This window comes from Thamnophis elegans, chromosome 8 (assembly GCF_009769535.1).
Source record: "Thamnophis elegans isolate rThaEle1 chromosome 8, rThaEle1.pri, whole genome shotgun sequence".
NCBI lineage: Eukaryota > Metazoa > Chordata > Lepidosauria > Squamata > Colubridae > Thamnophis > Thamnophis elegans.
Window position 1 is genome coordinate 3,144,269 of NC_045548.1, and position 13,659 is coordinate 3,157,927.

The 13,659-nt window shown below is 41.8% G+C and overlaps 1 protein-coding gene across 3 annotated transcripts; it reads left to right on the forward strand.

Annotated features, from left to right (window-relative positions):
* Window positions 1-1,486: 1,486 nt before the first annotated feature.
* LOC116512180 (serpin B6-like) lies at window positions 1,487-8,448 on the forward strand. 3 transcript variants are annotated; one of them, XM_032222513.1, is made up of 7 exons: window positions 1,487-1,567; window positions 2,938-3,115; window positions 4,932-5,069; window positions 5,469-5,586; window positions 6,234-6,376; window positions 7,203-7,370; window positions 7,834-8,448. In XM_032222513.1, exons 2-7 carry the CDS (start codon window positions 2,948-2,950, stop codon window positions 8,236-8,238), a joined length of 1,140 nt encoding a protein of 379 aa, XP_032078404.1. In that variant the 5' UTR covers window positions 1,487-1,567; window positions 2,938-2,947; the 3' UTR covers window positions 8,239-8,448. The 3 variants fall into 3 exon arrangements, with proteins under 3 accessions (XP_032078404.1, XP_032078403.1, XP_032078406.1); XM_032222512.1 differs by lacking the exon at window positions 1,487-1,567 and adding an exon at window positions 1,626-1,838; XM_032222515.1 differs by lacking the exon at window positions 1,487-1,567 and adding an exon at window positions 1,951-1,965.
* The last annotated feature ends 5,211 nt before the right edge of the window (window positions 8,449-13,659 follow it).

The following is a 13,659-nucleotide window of genomic DNA, read 5'->3' on the forward strand; positions in this document are numbered from 1 at the left end:
AGCCAGCCAATTTATTCATGCAGAATTTGACTATGCCACAGCAATGAGTTTTGATGGAGTGGGCAACTATGGCCTCTTTATTAGGCGAGGTGGCGCAATGGTTAGGGTGCAGTACTGCAGGCCACTTCAGCTGACTGTTATCTGCAGTTCGGCAGTTCTAATCTCACCGGCTCAAGGTTGACTCAGCCTTCCATCCTTCCGAGGTGGGTAAAATGAGGACCTAGACTGTGGGGGTGATATGCTGACTCTGTAAACCACTTAGAGAGGGCTGAAAGCCCTATGAAGCGGTATATAAGTCTAACTGCTATTGCTATTGCTATTGCAGTTCGGCTGTTCAAATCTCACCGGCTCAAGGTTGACTCAGCCTTCCATCCTTCCGAGGTGGGTGAAATGAGGACCCGGATTGTTGTTGGGGGCGATATGCTGATTCTGTAAACCGCTTAGAGAGGGCTGAAAGCCCTATGAAGCGGTATATAAGTCTAACTGCTATTGCTATTGCTATTGCAGTTCGGCTGTTCAAATCTCACCGGCTCAAGGGTTGACTCAGCCTTCCATCCTTCCGAGGTGGGTGAAATGAGGACCCGGATTGTTGTTGGGGGCGATATGCTGACTCTGTAAACCGCTTAGAGAGGGCTGAAAGCCCTATGAAGCGGTATATAAGTCTAACTGCTATTGCTATTAATTGTGGACTGCAGCTCGGGTCATGAAGCTCAGGAACTCTGGGAGTTGAAGTCCAGAGGCCATAAAGGGGCCATAATTACCCATCCTTGGTGTAGTTGAATTTACAATTCGCCTTGTGGAACTGTTTGAGGGTAGTGTGATTGGGGTACTTTAGGAAAGCAAAATCAACAGTTATCCTCTTCTATTGTCTGAGTGGCTTTTAAATAATTCCTCCCCCTGCAGAATTTAGCAAATTGTGGGGGGGGGGGAAAACCCCCAACCTTTAATGTCAGAATTTTGGAAACCAGAACGCACAGAACATTTTTTCCCCCACTCCCTTTTCTGAAACTGGAGGAAAGGGTGTGCAGTCGAAGGAGATCTTTTAAGAGAATGAAATGGTGATAGAAAAAAAATATATAATCAAGGATAACCACCAAAAAAAAAATGGATATTTGCTGATAGCACTAGGACAAAGTTTCCCTGCTAGCCATCCCCGCCCAAGCTCGGGGCAAAACGGTTAGGCAAGCTGCCGCCTGGGATCCCACGCCCCGGAGGTTTCCCTTTTAAAGGGATGGCGAAACCCGAACCGCTCATCCTGGAAGGGCGACACACACAGACCGCCCTTCGCCCCGCTGCGCGCCTGGGAGGATATTGCAAAGAGCCGGTAGGCGGAAAGGGAGGAAGCTCGTAGCAAGGCAACGCCTGGAAGCAAGCCTGCTCCGGCCTTCTGCAGATTGCAAGCCGGGCTACAGATTGCAAAGTTAGTTTAAAAGTAAAAAAACAACTGCTTTCACCCGCTGCTTGCAATTCAGAACTGCAGGGAAAGCGCAACAGGCTGCGGGATTGCTTTGCAGCCTTGGCTCGAGACGAGGCGCGGATCGGTGCTTTGCAGCAGCGAAGGGAGGTTGTGAGTATTTTGCAGGGCCTCTCCCAGGAAGTTGAGCCGCTTTCCCACGCCTCTGCGGACCTTCCTCCTTCCCCGCCGAAGGGTTTGCAACCCGCCCGCCTCCTTGAGCGCAGTTAGGTGGTGGATTCAACGCAGGCTGGGAAGAAACTCGACATTCAATCCTTTGGCTTCTCCCCGGACTTCTTGGAGCTGCGCCGGCGTTTCTCCCCAGCCAGAGACGCCTCTTAGTAAGGCTGCTAGCAGCCCAGAATACTCCCTGCCCCGTCCCCAGGTAGGGCCATTGCGTGTTTTACTCTCTCTCTCTCTCTCTCTCCTGTCCCTGCAGGTGCCCCCGAGGGGGATTGGCATAAAGCGCCCTGTGGGATAGTTTGCTGTGGCTCCCTTGGTTGGGAGCAGTGGTGAAATTCAAATGTATTTTTACTAAGAGCTCTGCAGGGCGTGGGAAGGAAAGGATGTTGCAAAAATCCCCCTCCCCACCCCACTCTTGGGCAAGTAACAGAAGGTGGCATTTGCCAGTTCTCTCTGAGCTACTCAAAAGTTCCGCTTCTGTTCTCTGTTAGAAGCTGGTGAATTTCACCCCTGGTTGGGAGCTTGCTTGATTGACAGTTTGCTGCGGCTCCCTTGATTGGCATGCTGTTGTTTGAATCCTTAACACGGGCTAGGGGATAGAGTCAGCCTTGACACCTTGAAAACACCTGACTTAGAAAGGCAGGTGCGTTTCAGTCAGTTGTGGAGAGCCTGAACCAGCTTTTGCTCTTTTGCAGGTGCAACTATGGAGTTATCTATTGCACTGTGTAAATGGTCCCAGGGCGAGTTCCTTGTTGGATAGGCAGAGGAGAGATGTTAGGGCTGCCTGGGTGGGATCCTAAATTCCCCTTGTCCTGATAGGGCTGCTGTACTTTTTGTACAGCTGTACTGTTGCATTGACTAAAGGAACGACCCTCCCCCAAATATCTGGCAGAATAAAAAAACTGTATAGAATTTAATAAACTTACTACTTACCTACTCTTATCTTATGTATGCTGGCATGGCTAGTACATTTCACTGCTTAGGATTGCTTCTCTTGTTCCTTAATCCGATTGGTAACCTTTTTTGGTTTTTCTAAAATGTCTTTACTACACTGCAGAAAAAAAACAACATTCTACTTTTTTTCCACATGGGGAGATCCAGTTGTTATCTTTGGAATTATATATGAGTCTGGCTTCATAGTTCCCTTATATTTTCTCCACTGGGTTCTGTAAATCATTTTCCTTAAAGCAAGTAGAATAATTTGTTCAAGCAGAACCCAAAATACTTCCTCGGGTGGAGCGTTTTTCAGTCGTTATCTTGGAGTTAATCTGTGGTTTATTGCGCTATAATTTGTTCTCTAGGCCCGGAAACATGGAGAGTCTTTCTACAGCAAACACCACCTTTGCCCTGGACCTCTTCAAGCAGCTTTGTGCAGAAGATCCTACCAAGAACTTGTTTTTTTCTCCTTTGAGTATATCTTCGGCACTGCTGATGGTCTTGTTGGGGGCCAAAGGCAATACAGAAGCTCAGATGTCAAAGGTATATCAAGATATATTTTAACAAAACGAGAAAAGGGAGGGTTGGCTAGGTGGTGGTCCCCATCCTTAATAGCCAATTATGACAATATCTAATTTATTTATTGAATTTAAGTGCAGCCCATTTTTCAAATAAATGTGCTCAAAAGTTTATAGAAAGAGTAAAAGTAGCTACAAGAAGGTTCCCTTCTGCCTTTTAAAAAAACACTTTATGCATGGAGGCATACACCTTGTGCTTTAAAAACCTTCTTTTCCAAGGAAGGGACATTTCTGAAAATCTCTCTTGCTTGTCCCTCAAATTGATTTTCAAAGGAGATCAATGACTAGGACTTTCAAACTTGTGAAGTCCAAATATATACAGTCAAGCTGTAGCTTATGATTAAGATCAGGAATGATATAAATTGTTTAAAGTTAGCCTAGCAAGGAGGAGCTAAGTTCAATGTAAAGATGTTATCAATTTTCTATTCTATTTTTCCAATATATTTTAGACTGTTTTTGTTAAAGATTTATACTGTGTATGGGTTCTGGGAAGTCGGGGTAGGGAAGGCTGTGGGAGGGGGAGGGAGGGATGAATGTTAGGCTTGACAAAGGGCATTAGATTTTAATGTAATATGATTGCACATGTATACTGTCTTCTCTTTTTTAAAAAACAACTAGGATATGTGAAGTATATTGATATGGAAGCATAAATACCATCAACATAGAATGGAGTTTGCTCAGAAGCGGAAATACACCAATGAGAGGAAGAGTGGGAAACAGAGGAGAGAAGAAAGATTAGGAGAGAGGGATAGGAGAGGAGGTAAGGGGGGAAGATGAGGATAAGGAGGAGTGGAATGAAGAGAGAGGAGAAGGAGAAAGGAAGGGGAAGTAGAGTAGGAAAGGATGATGGAGGGAAGAAAGGAGGTAGGAGAGAGGTAGAAGAAAGAGGTGTATGGAGAGCAGAAGAGCCAATAATGGGTTTTTATCTTTCTGGGCGTTGATGACAAGAGGAACTGATGTAATTACTACTTAATACAATAGGATATTGGCTATGTAATAGTACACATGTGATGGTATGTTATGAAAATGGAAAATAAAAAAGTATATTTCAAATATATACAGTCAAGTCAAGCTTTACTTTTAGGGATTTTAGGGATACTATATGAATTTCCATAGCAATTGTGGGGAAATGGTTTCCTTTAAGAAAGGGTTTTTTCCCCTTGTACTCTCCAAGTTTGTGGTTCAAACATTACCCAAATACTAAGTAGACTCAACTCTGTTTAGCTTTGAATCCTAGATCTGGTCAGCTCTTAACTTAAAAAGCTATATACATCTGCAGCAGTGGTGGGATTCAGCCAGTTCGCACCTATTTGGAAGAACCGGTTCGTAACTTTCTAAGCAGTTCGGAGAATTGGTTGTTGGAAGAAATCTCATTTTGTTTTTTCCCCACTTTACAGGGCTAATCCTGTAAGGAAGGCAGGAAGAAAATATTCTGGTGTTGTTTCTAGCCTCATCTTTATTGCCCCGCTTACAAAAACTGCCTCTCCAGTTAACCCTTATTGCATTGTAACAGCTAAGGCGAAGCGCCCATTGACCTGAGTGAAATTGAGTTGGCCACGCCCACATGATCACATGACCACCAAGCCCCACCTACCCAGCTGGTCATTAGGGCAGAGAACCGGTTGGTAAATTATTTGAATCCCACCACTGATCTGCAGGTCAAAAGTTAGCTACAAATTATATGGGAGACCATTTGTAAGTTTTTTCCAAGGCTTGCTGTTGCTGCATTCCATTTTGAATTGATTTTAAACACAACTTGATTATCCCTATATCTCTTGTAGGTGCTCTCTGTATCCAAAGATGGAGAGGTTCACCAAAAATTTGAGAAACTGATTTCTGAAATCAACAAACCAGGGGCCAAGTATATCCTCAGCCTAGCCAATCGGCTCTTTGGAGAAACATCATACGATTTTCTTGCAGTAAGTTTCGTGCGTGCTAAAGAATTGGCTGAAAATAGCCATAAATGTTCTCTTGTGTTCTAATGTTTGTTTATCTCGTTGCAATTGCAGTTTTGCTCTAAAAAGTATCGAAGGCCAATTGCTTTTACTGGGAATGCTACAGGGACACCCAGTAAAATTTTGTTATCCTAAATATAGAACTCTCGAGGAAAGGCAAAATAGAACCATGTGACCAATAATTGCCAGATATATTCTTGAATAAACAAAGTGTATTAACTATCCAATGGCACTGGCTGCCTTGTAAGGTATATTCAGCCTAATAAATAATGTTTTCCGATTGTTAGTTCGTAGAAAAATGAGACAGGATCAATTCTTGTTTTTATTACTGCTTCTGTTACTGAGATATCGTTGTTTCTTAAGTCATTTATAGAATCCACTGAGAAATTCTACCATGCAAGTCTGGAAAAACTTAACTTCAAACAAGCTTCAGAAGATTCAAGAAAACATATAAATGCCTGGGTAGCAGAGAAAACCTCAGGTAAGAATGATAATTGGGTTAATTAGCAGCTGTTAAGTAAGGCATGCAATATTGTGTGTGCATGTGAGAGAGACAGATAAGGTAGGCAAACCCACGTTAGTTAACCATCACTTGATACATAGAAACATATCACACCTCAGATGAAATTCCAGCCATGAATAGATTATTGGTTTTATTGATGGACACATCCGAGCATATTTCCGTTATTTAACTTCCCTGTATGTGTGTGGTAACCTTACTAATGATATAAGATGGGCAACTATAGAAATATTAAGGGAGGGAGGATGGGTGGATAGAGGTTGGACTGGCCCTGAGGAAGCAAAAGCTATCGTCCATCCTCAGTCAGATGAGCTCTCTGGATGATTGCCTTGAGCTCCTGAAAGAGAATCAAGATAGAAATATAATAATTAAATAAAAAAGGCTTCATTTTGGCTTACCTACAAACATGTCCATGATTTATTAAATTTACTAAGTGATTGGTAGATAGGTAGGTAGGTAGATAGATAGATAGCTAAATAGATAAATAGATAGATCTATCTTTAGAAACAATACATCTTACAAGTGGGTTCCTAAGAATTTTTTGTGCAATATTATGCATATAAAAGTATTTATCAATTTAAAAAGTTTTTTTTTTAACTTTCAAAAAGGAAAAATTCAGGATCTGCTTGTCCCTGGAATAATTGATTCGCTTACAAAACTGGTTTTGGTGAATGCTATCTATTTCAAGGGGAACTGGGCAGCTAAGTTCAACAAAGATAACACACAGGAAAAGCCATTCCGGATTAACAAGGTATTCATTTATCAACACAGTAAAGGAGACATTCTGAATATTTGAAATTGTGTTATTTTGTATGTATCTGAAGCAAGTGTGGAGTTAATCTGAAACATTCCTGTAGCAAAAGAAATTGCTTAGTCCTTAACATTTTATTGATCTTCGTGGAAACGGATGAATCATGATAAATCCTCTTTGAGTCCTTCAGACTTTGTATGTAGCGTAGCAATTCAGACTTTTCAGTCATTGAAACTTTCTAGTTTAGCACCACTCCCACTCATTAACCACAATATCTATGGAGTGATTAGTGAATCTATTTGCTGAGCTGATGGCTCTCTTATGTATCATCACCTGGAAGTATTCGATTGAGGAGGAACAGGAACAATATGTTTCTGTGTTGCTCTCCACAAAGAAGGATAGTTTTGATATTATAAACATCTGTTCATTTGAGAAAACTGCTGATTAAAACCACTCACCTGTGCTTCATTGCAACTAGACATAAAGATCTTTTCTCATCTTTCTTACTATCTTCTCCTACTGGTTTCTTATGACTTATCAATTGTTTGTAACTTATGATTAATGATTGTAAGTTTGATTTATGACCTGTGACCTATTACATTATGCTGCTTATATGTACACCGTGAGTTTATACACCGGCGACAAATTCCTTGTGTCGGATGACGCTTAGCCAATAAAGAATTCTATTCTAATTTGATTTTAAAGTCAAAGCAAAAGATGAAAGCTTTAAGGTGGGGGGAGGGGGGGACGAAGACTGAATATGTGATAGAATTATTTCCTATTTATTTGAAAGATTTCTTCTAACATACATTTTCCCCACTTGTAGAATGAAAAGAAAACAGTGCAGATGATGTTCAAGAAAGCCGAATACAACATGACCCACATATCGGCCTCTCGGATTTCCGTTCTTGAGATTCCATATGTTGGTGATGAGTTGAGCATGATCATTCTGCTCCCCGATGAGATTGAAGATAACTCTACTGGATTGGAAAGGGTGAGTTTTTCTTTCATGAAGCAGAATTTAGGCCATTGTTTAATTAAGCCAATTAAACAAAGGTAATGATAGGTCCTCAGTATAAAATTGTAGATTGGAGAAAAGGGATAGAGCGACATATTCTACATTGGGGTTATCCTTCTTGCGTTAGGAAGTTGAAATACCTGTACTGCTCTCTTAACAATGCTCTGTATTTGATAAAAGTCAGTAGAAGCTTCCTGTCACTATTAAGAAAGCAGGTACCAATATGGTTTTAAATAAAGTCTACCCTATTGTTGCCACTTTAAATTATCTTTTCTAAAGTTCTAGAAGGAGATAGAAGAATTGACAACTGCTTGTAAAGATTCATATTTTTCTATCACTGCGTCGTATTTCTTCTGCCAGAGTGAAATTATCAGGGTTCATCATTGTGTCACGTAACCATGAATTCCTTTCTCCTTTAATGCTTTTCATCTTATTTTAGCTGGAGAGAGAAATTACGCATGAGAAACTCATGGACTGGATCGATCAAGAGAATATGTTCCCAAGAGAAATTGAACTCTCCTTTCCCAAATTTAAACTGGAAGAAAAATACGACCTGAAGCCTGTTCTGAAAAGCATGGGAATGACGGATGCATTTGATGAGGGCAAGGCAGACTTCTCTGGAATGTCAACTAACAATGATTTAGTCATCTCTGAAGTTGTCCACAAATCGTTCATAGAAGTCAATGAAGAAGGCACGGAGGCAGCTGCTGCCACTGCTGCCGTCATGATGTTGCGATGTGCAATGTTTGTGCCACAATTCAAAGCTGACCATCCCTTCCTCTTTTTTATTATTCAGCGAGCTACAAAGAGCATCCTGTTCTTTGGTAGGTGTTGTTCTCCGTAATCGGTGCATTCTGCCCATGTTGATTAAATGCCTTAACTCCTCAAATTTCTTTATAAGCCACTTTCCCAAGAACTTTCATCAACACACATTTGTTTTTCTCTGTATTCGGGGTATACTTCCTTCTAGTCATATGGAGAGCAGAGGTGGCGCAGTGGTTAGGGTGCAGTACTGCAGCCACTTCAGCTGACTGTTATCTGCAGTTCGGCTGTTCAAATCTCACTGGCTCAAGGTTGACTCAGCCTTCCATCCTTCCGAGGTGGGTGAAATGAGGACCCAGATTGTTGTTGGTGGCAATATGCTGACTCTGTAAACCGCTTAGAGAGGGCTGAAAGCCCTATGAAGCGGTATATAAGTCTAACTGCTATTGCTATTGCTATATTCAATTGTAATACTTTCTTTCCAGGGTAGAATTATCTTTAATGAATTCAAGGAAATAATTTTAATACAAGGTTCCAGTGCTCTGATTAATAATACATATAACACACATTTTTGCTGGTTATAAATAAGAATGCAATAGAGAAATATGAATCCTATCTTGGAACTCAAATGTACGGATCATTTAATCGAGTAATTTTATTGAATGCAATTCAATTATCTATAAAAGATATTTACCTTATTACGGCTCTTAACTTTGTCGCAGAGTTTCATGTATTTAGAAATGAAATAAAAGCATTTGATTGTTGCTGTCAAATTGTATTACTGAGCTCTTGTATCACTGAAATTGATTAAATTTACACACTTTGAACCTTCCTTTATTAACATTTCTTGCAATGGGATGAGATCACACAATATACTAAGCCAAAACTAAACAAACCACTTAACATGCATGAAAATGACAAATATGTTGAAAGATTTATTTATTATAGCTGATGTTAATCTAGTTCTAAACAAAAGCAGGGATTTTATCTTGCACAATTGTAACGTGAGAGTCAATTAAACAAAGATAATGATTGGTCCTCAGTACAAAATTGTAGATTGGAGAAAAGGGATACAGTTACATATCCTAGGTTGGGGTTATCCTTCTATAAGGAGGATGGAACCAAATAGTGTAGAGACCTCTTTCAATTTTAGTAAAAGCTGAAACAGACTGTATTATCTTCCCTTCTCTGTAGGGTAGTTTGTTCAATTTAAGTAGGTTGAGATGATGGATTTTTTTTTTTTTTTTGAACGCTTGCTGAGGTCATGAATGAAATGAATGAAAATTCTAAAGCTTCAATTGACGTTGCAATACAATGGAGCACATTCCCTGGCATAAACCGAAGCCCTCTGACTTTCTCTGCCTCCAATGAAATATTCTCTTCATTTTACACAACATTAATTCAAAAGCAATGTGGATAGCAGCAGTCGTGGTTGTGATATCCCTGGTCTCAATTTGAGAGCTGGAGCAGCATTATGGGTGCGGATCAAAGGGCCAGTGGCCAGGTTGCCACAACTAGGTGGGCATGGCCAGCCTGACGCCACTCGGCGTGGCCTCGCCAGAAGAGACCAAGTCCCGCTGCCTAACTTGACGGGAGGGTTTGGTACCCCCACAAGCTCCTCGCCTCTCCAAACTGCTAGCAGCCAAGTGCATGCGTGCACATAACACACATGAATTCCATGTTTCGGGACATTTATCCCCATTCCATTTCCATTTATTGAATTTATAGGCCACCCAATCCAGGAGTACTCCGGGCGGCTTACAGAAATAAGAAATATTAAGAAAGGATTAAAACAAATCAGACACAACAAATTAAAAGAAACACAACTTGCACCCAGTCTAAGTGGGGCTGGACCTCAAGGGGTCAACAGCCCCAGGCCTGCCGGAATAGCCAGGTTTTGATGGCTTTACAGAAGGCCATGAGAGTAGGTAGGGTCCGGATCTCTGGGGGTAGCTCATTCCATAGGGCCGGAGCAGCAACAGAGAAGGCCCTACTCCGAGGCGTCGCCAGCCGGAGCTGATGGCACCTGGAGAAGGCCCATCCTGTGCAATCTTATCGGTCTTAGGGAGGTATGCAGCAGGAGACGGTCTCGTAGATATCCCCAGAGGAAAGAAAGGGCCTTCTCCCCAAGGCCAGGCACGATTGGCAGTTTGTTAGCTCAGAGGTGGATAAAAGTCTCCAAGCTTGGAATGGGGTGTGTCCGTGTGTTTGCACACTGCATACGAATTGAGACAATCGAGAGAAAGGAATGCGGCACCTGTTTGCAATTCTTTAAAGCAGCTGCATTTTTCCCTAGGATTATGCAGCTGCCTTTCTTCTCCAGAAAAGGCCATGTTTTGTTTAAAGAATTGCAGAGAAATGCATCCCTGTCCGCCGAAGCAATGCACAGTCCTACGATTATAATTTTTCTGCTTATTCAAGACAGGTGGATGTACTTCTAAACAAAACACTGGCTACAGATAGCTCTCTTTTTCACACTGCAGGAAAGTTCAGAAATAGCTCAGCGAGTTAACAATTGACTAGCTGATTTTGGGGCAGTCATCCCTTCTCTCAGCCCAGCCTACCTCGCAGGACTGTGGTGGGGAAAATAGGAGGAGGAGGAGGGATATTTGGGATGTTTGCTGCTTTGAATTACTTATACAAATAATGACGGAATATAAATAAAGAAAAGAAATGATATTTCTGGAGGATAATGTTTTGCTTTGTGGCAAGTCAGCTTCTCATTTTTTAAAAAGTTTGAACATATTTTGAAGAACATATAAATACAGGTGAAGCACATAAATTGCCAAGCAACTAGCGAGGTATGTACAGGCATACATTGGCCCCCTGGGTGGTACCAATGGGGACCCCAGGCCTCAGATAATTGGTAGAGCATATAGCTCAGTCTTTAAATCGCCATTCTCTGTCTTCTTTCTCGATACTGCAAATCTACACTTCTCCAAGGACCCTTTCTGCAAATTCAGAGAGCCTATCAAAATAATCAACATGGACAGTTTGTAGGAAAAGGTATCACATGAGCTTATTTAAATAATTGGAAAATACAGTGCAAAGTAATTGTGTGGAAACAGGGACCAATATTTTTATTTTCATTCGAAAACTTATGGTACTGCTAGGGATAAATGCAAGAAGTGAACAACAATTTCAGCTCTTCCAAATTTCTCACTCCCTACTTATTCCTTTGTTAATTAGAATTTGTTCCTACTAAATAATAAAAGAAGTCCATTTATGTACTTATGCTTCCAGTAGGCGATTTAAAAATTTATAGTCGTGGGAAATATGGGACATAACATTTGGATACCTTATGATAGATAGATAGATAGATAGATAGATAGATAGATAGATAGATAGATAGATAGATGATAGATAGATAGATAGATAGATAGATGATAGATAGATAGATAGACAGACAGACAGACAGACAGACAGACACACTTTCTCTTATTTCATTATGCTGTTTCATTAGTATACACTATACCATCTTTCTTGCCACAGTTCTTAAGTGAATAACTGCAGCTGATAAGTTAGTAACATAAGTGAATCTGGTTTCCACATTTGACTTTGTCAAAAGGTGATTATATGACCCCAGGACACTGAAAACCATCATAAATACAAATCTGTTGCTAAACATCAAAATTTTGATCGTGTGACCATGAGGATGCTGCAACGGTTGCTAAGTGTGAAAAATGGTCATCAGTCACTTTTTTCAATGCCATTGTAACTTTGGTCACTAAACCCATACTTATACTTATTTTCTCATACATGGATGACAAACCAAAATCAATCAATCAATCAATAGCCCTGCATTTGGTCTCTATCCAGGAGTCACCCAGTTTAGCTTAGTTTAATCCAAACCTTATTGTCTGGACAGTGGGATTAATAAAAGGAGCCGCAGCCACTGTTCCCTCTAAGGTGCGCGCCTGCGCGGCCGCGCACATTGCAAGAAAACCCCGCGCAGCAGTTTTTATCTGCCGCGCAGAGATTTCTTAAGGAAACGTGTGGAAGTCCTTTGCAGGCGGCTACAACTGAATCCGGCAGTGCTGTTGCCTGTTGGAGGAGGAGGAGGCGAACCAGCCTGCCACCACCGGCCACCGCCAGCCCCGCTGCTCTTCCCGCCCCCTTCTCAGCCTCACAGTCCAGCGGTCGCAGCAGAAGCAGCCCCGGGTCTCCGCTGCCGCTCCCCGCATTTTCTGGACGGGGTCTTGCAGGAAGGAATCCCCTCTCCAAGGGATCTCCGTCCAGAAAATGCGGGGAGCGGCAGCAGAGCCCCGGGGCTGCTTCTGCTGCGACCGCTGGACTGTGGGGCTGGGAAGGGGGCAGGAAGAGCAGCGGGGCTGGCGGTGGCCGGTGGTGGCAGGCTGGTTCGCCTCCTCCTCCTCCAACAGCACTGCCGGATTTCCGCCTAACGCTGCGGGGGCGCCAGCAGGAGCTTTGGCGGCTTCACCTCAGCCGCAGCGCTGGGCAGCAAATGTGTTGGTGCTGTTGGAGGAGGAGGAGGAGGAGGAGGAGGAGGTGGCAGCAATAGCACCCGAGGACAGGACAAGAACCAATGGAAACTTGTCAGAAGGAGACTCAAGCTGGAAATAAGGAGAAATCTGACAGTAAGAACAATTAAAATCAATGGAATCTTAATTCATTTGCTACAGGTTTTCAAAAGACTGGAGGGCCATTTGTCTCAGATGATATAAAGACTCCTGCCTTGGACAAGGGGCTGGACTAGAAGACCTCCAGTATCCCTTCTGATTCTATGATTTTAAAAACCACAAGCTTTTTACAGCTCGCTTGCAACTTTACCAAATTTAATTCAGCCATTTCCTTTTGTTATTAAATGGGTATTGCTAGTTCAATGCACATGCACTCCACTTTTAAGATGCTGAAAAAATCCCCATGACCTGCAACAAAATTCATTCTTTTACTCTTATTTTGCCCTAACTTCTGATAGGTTCCTGAAATATAGATCTATAAAATTTAGTGAAAATATTTCTATCTATTTTAATACAGACTTGTAAAACAGATTGGGACAAATGACATTAGTGCTCTGGGATAATAGCAGGTTTACTCTATTTGGATTTTCAGATAAAAGGTATCTTTTGTGCTAAGTTCTAACAATGTAGTTCTCTAATGTAACTATGAAACAGTCCAAATATATAATTCCCCTCAGGGAGGAATTCTGGGAGTTGAAGTACACAAGTCTTAAAGCTGTCACGTTTGAAGACCCCTGGGGGTTTTTTTTCCCTAAAGGGTTAGGGGTGCAAGGGTCTTGTAACAACAGCTTTAAGACTTGCGTGCTTCAAATGCCAGAGTTTCTGAGCCAACATTTTGGTTGCTAAGCAGGAGCGTTGTTAAGTGATACTGATATTATATAACACTTTTAATTAAGTGGGTACCTTGAATAAACATAACTTTGAGTTTCAAATAATACTGATTTTGTTGTTGTCTTAGGTGACATATGTGAAAAAAATTCAGGTGCTCAGGCGTGAAAATATGCCGCTCAAACACTATACTT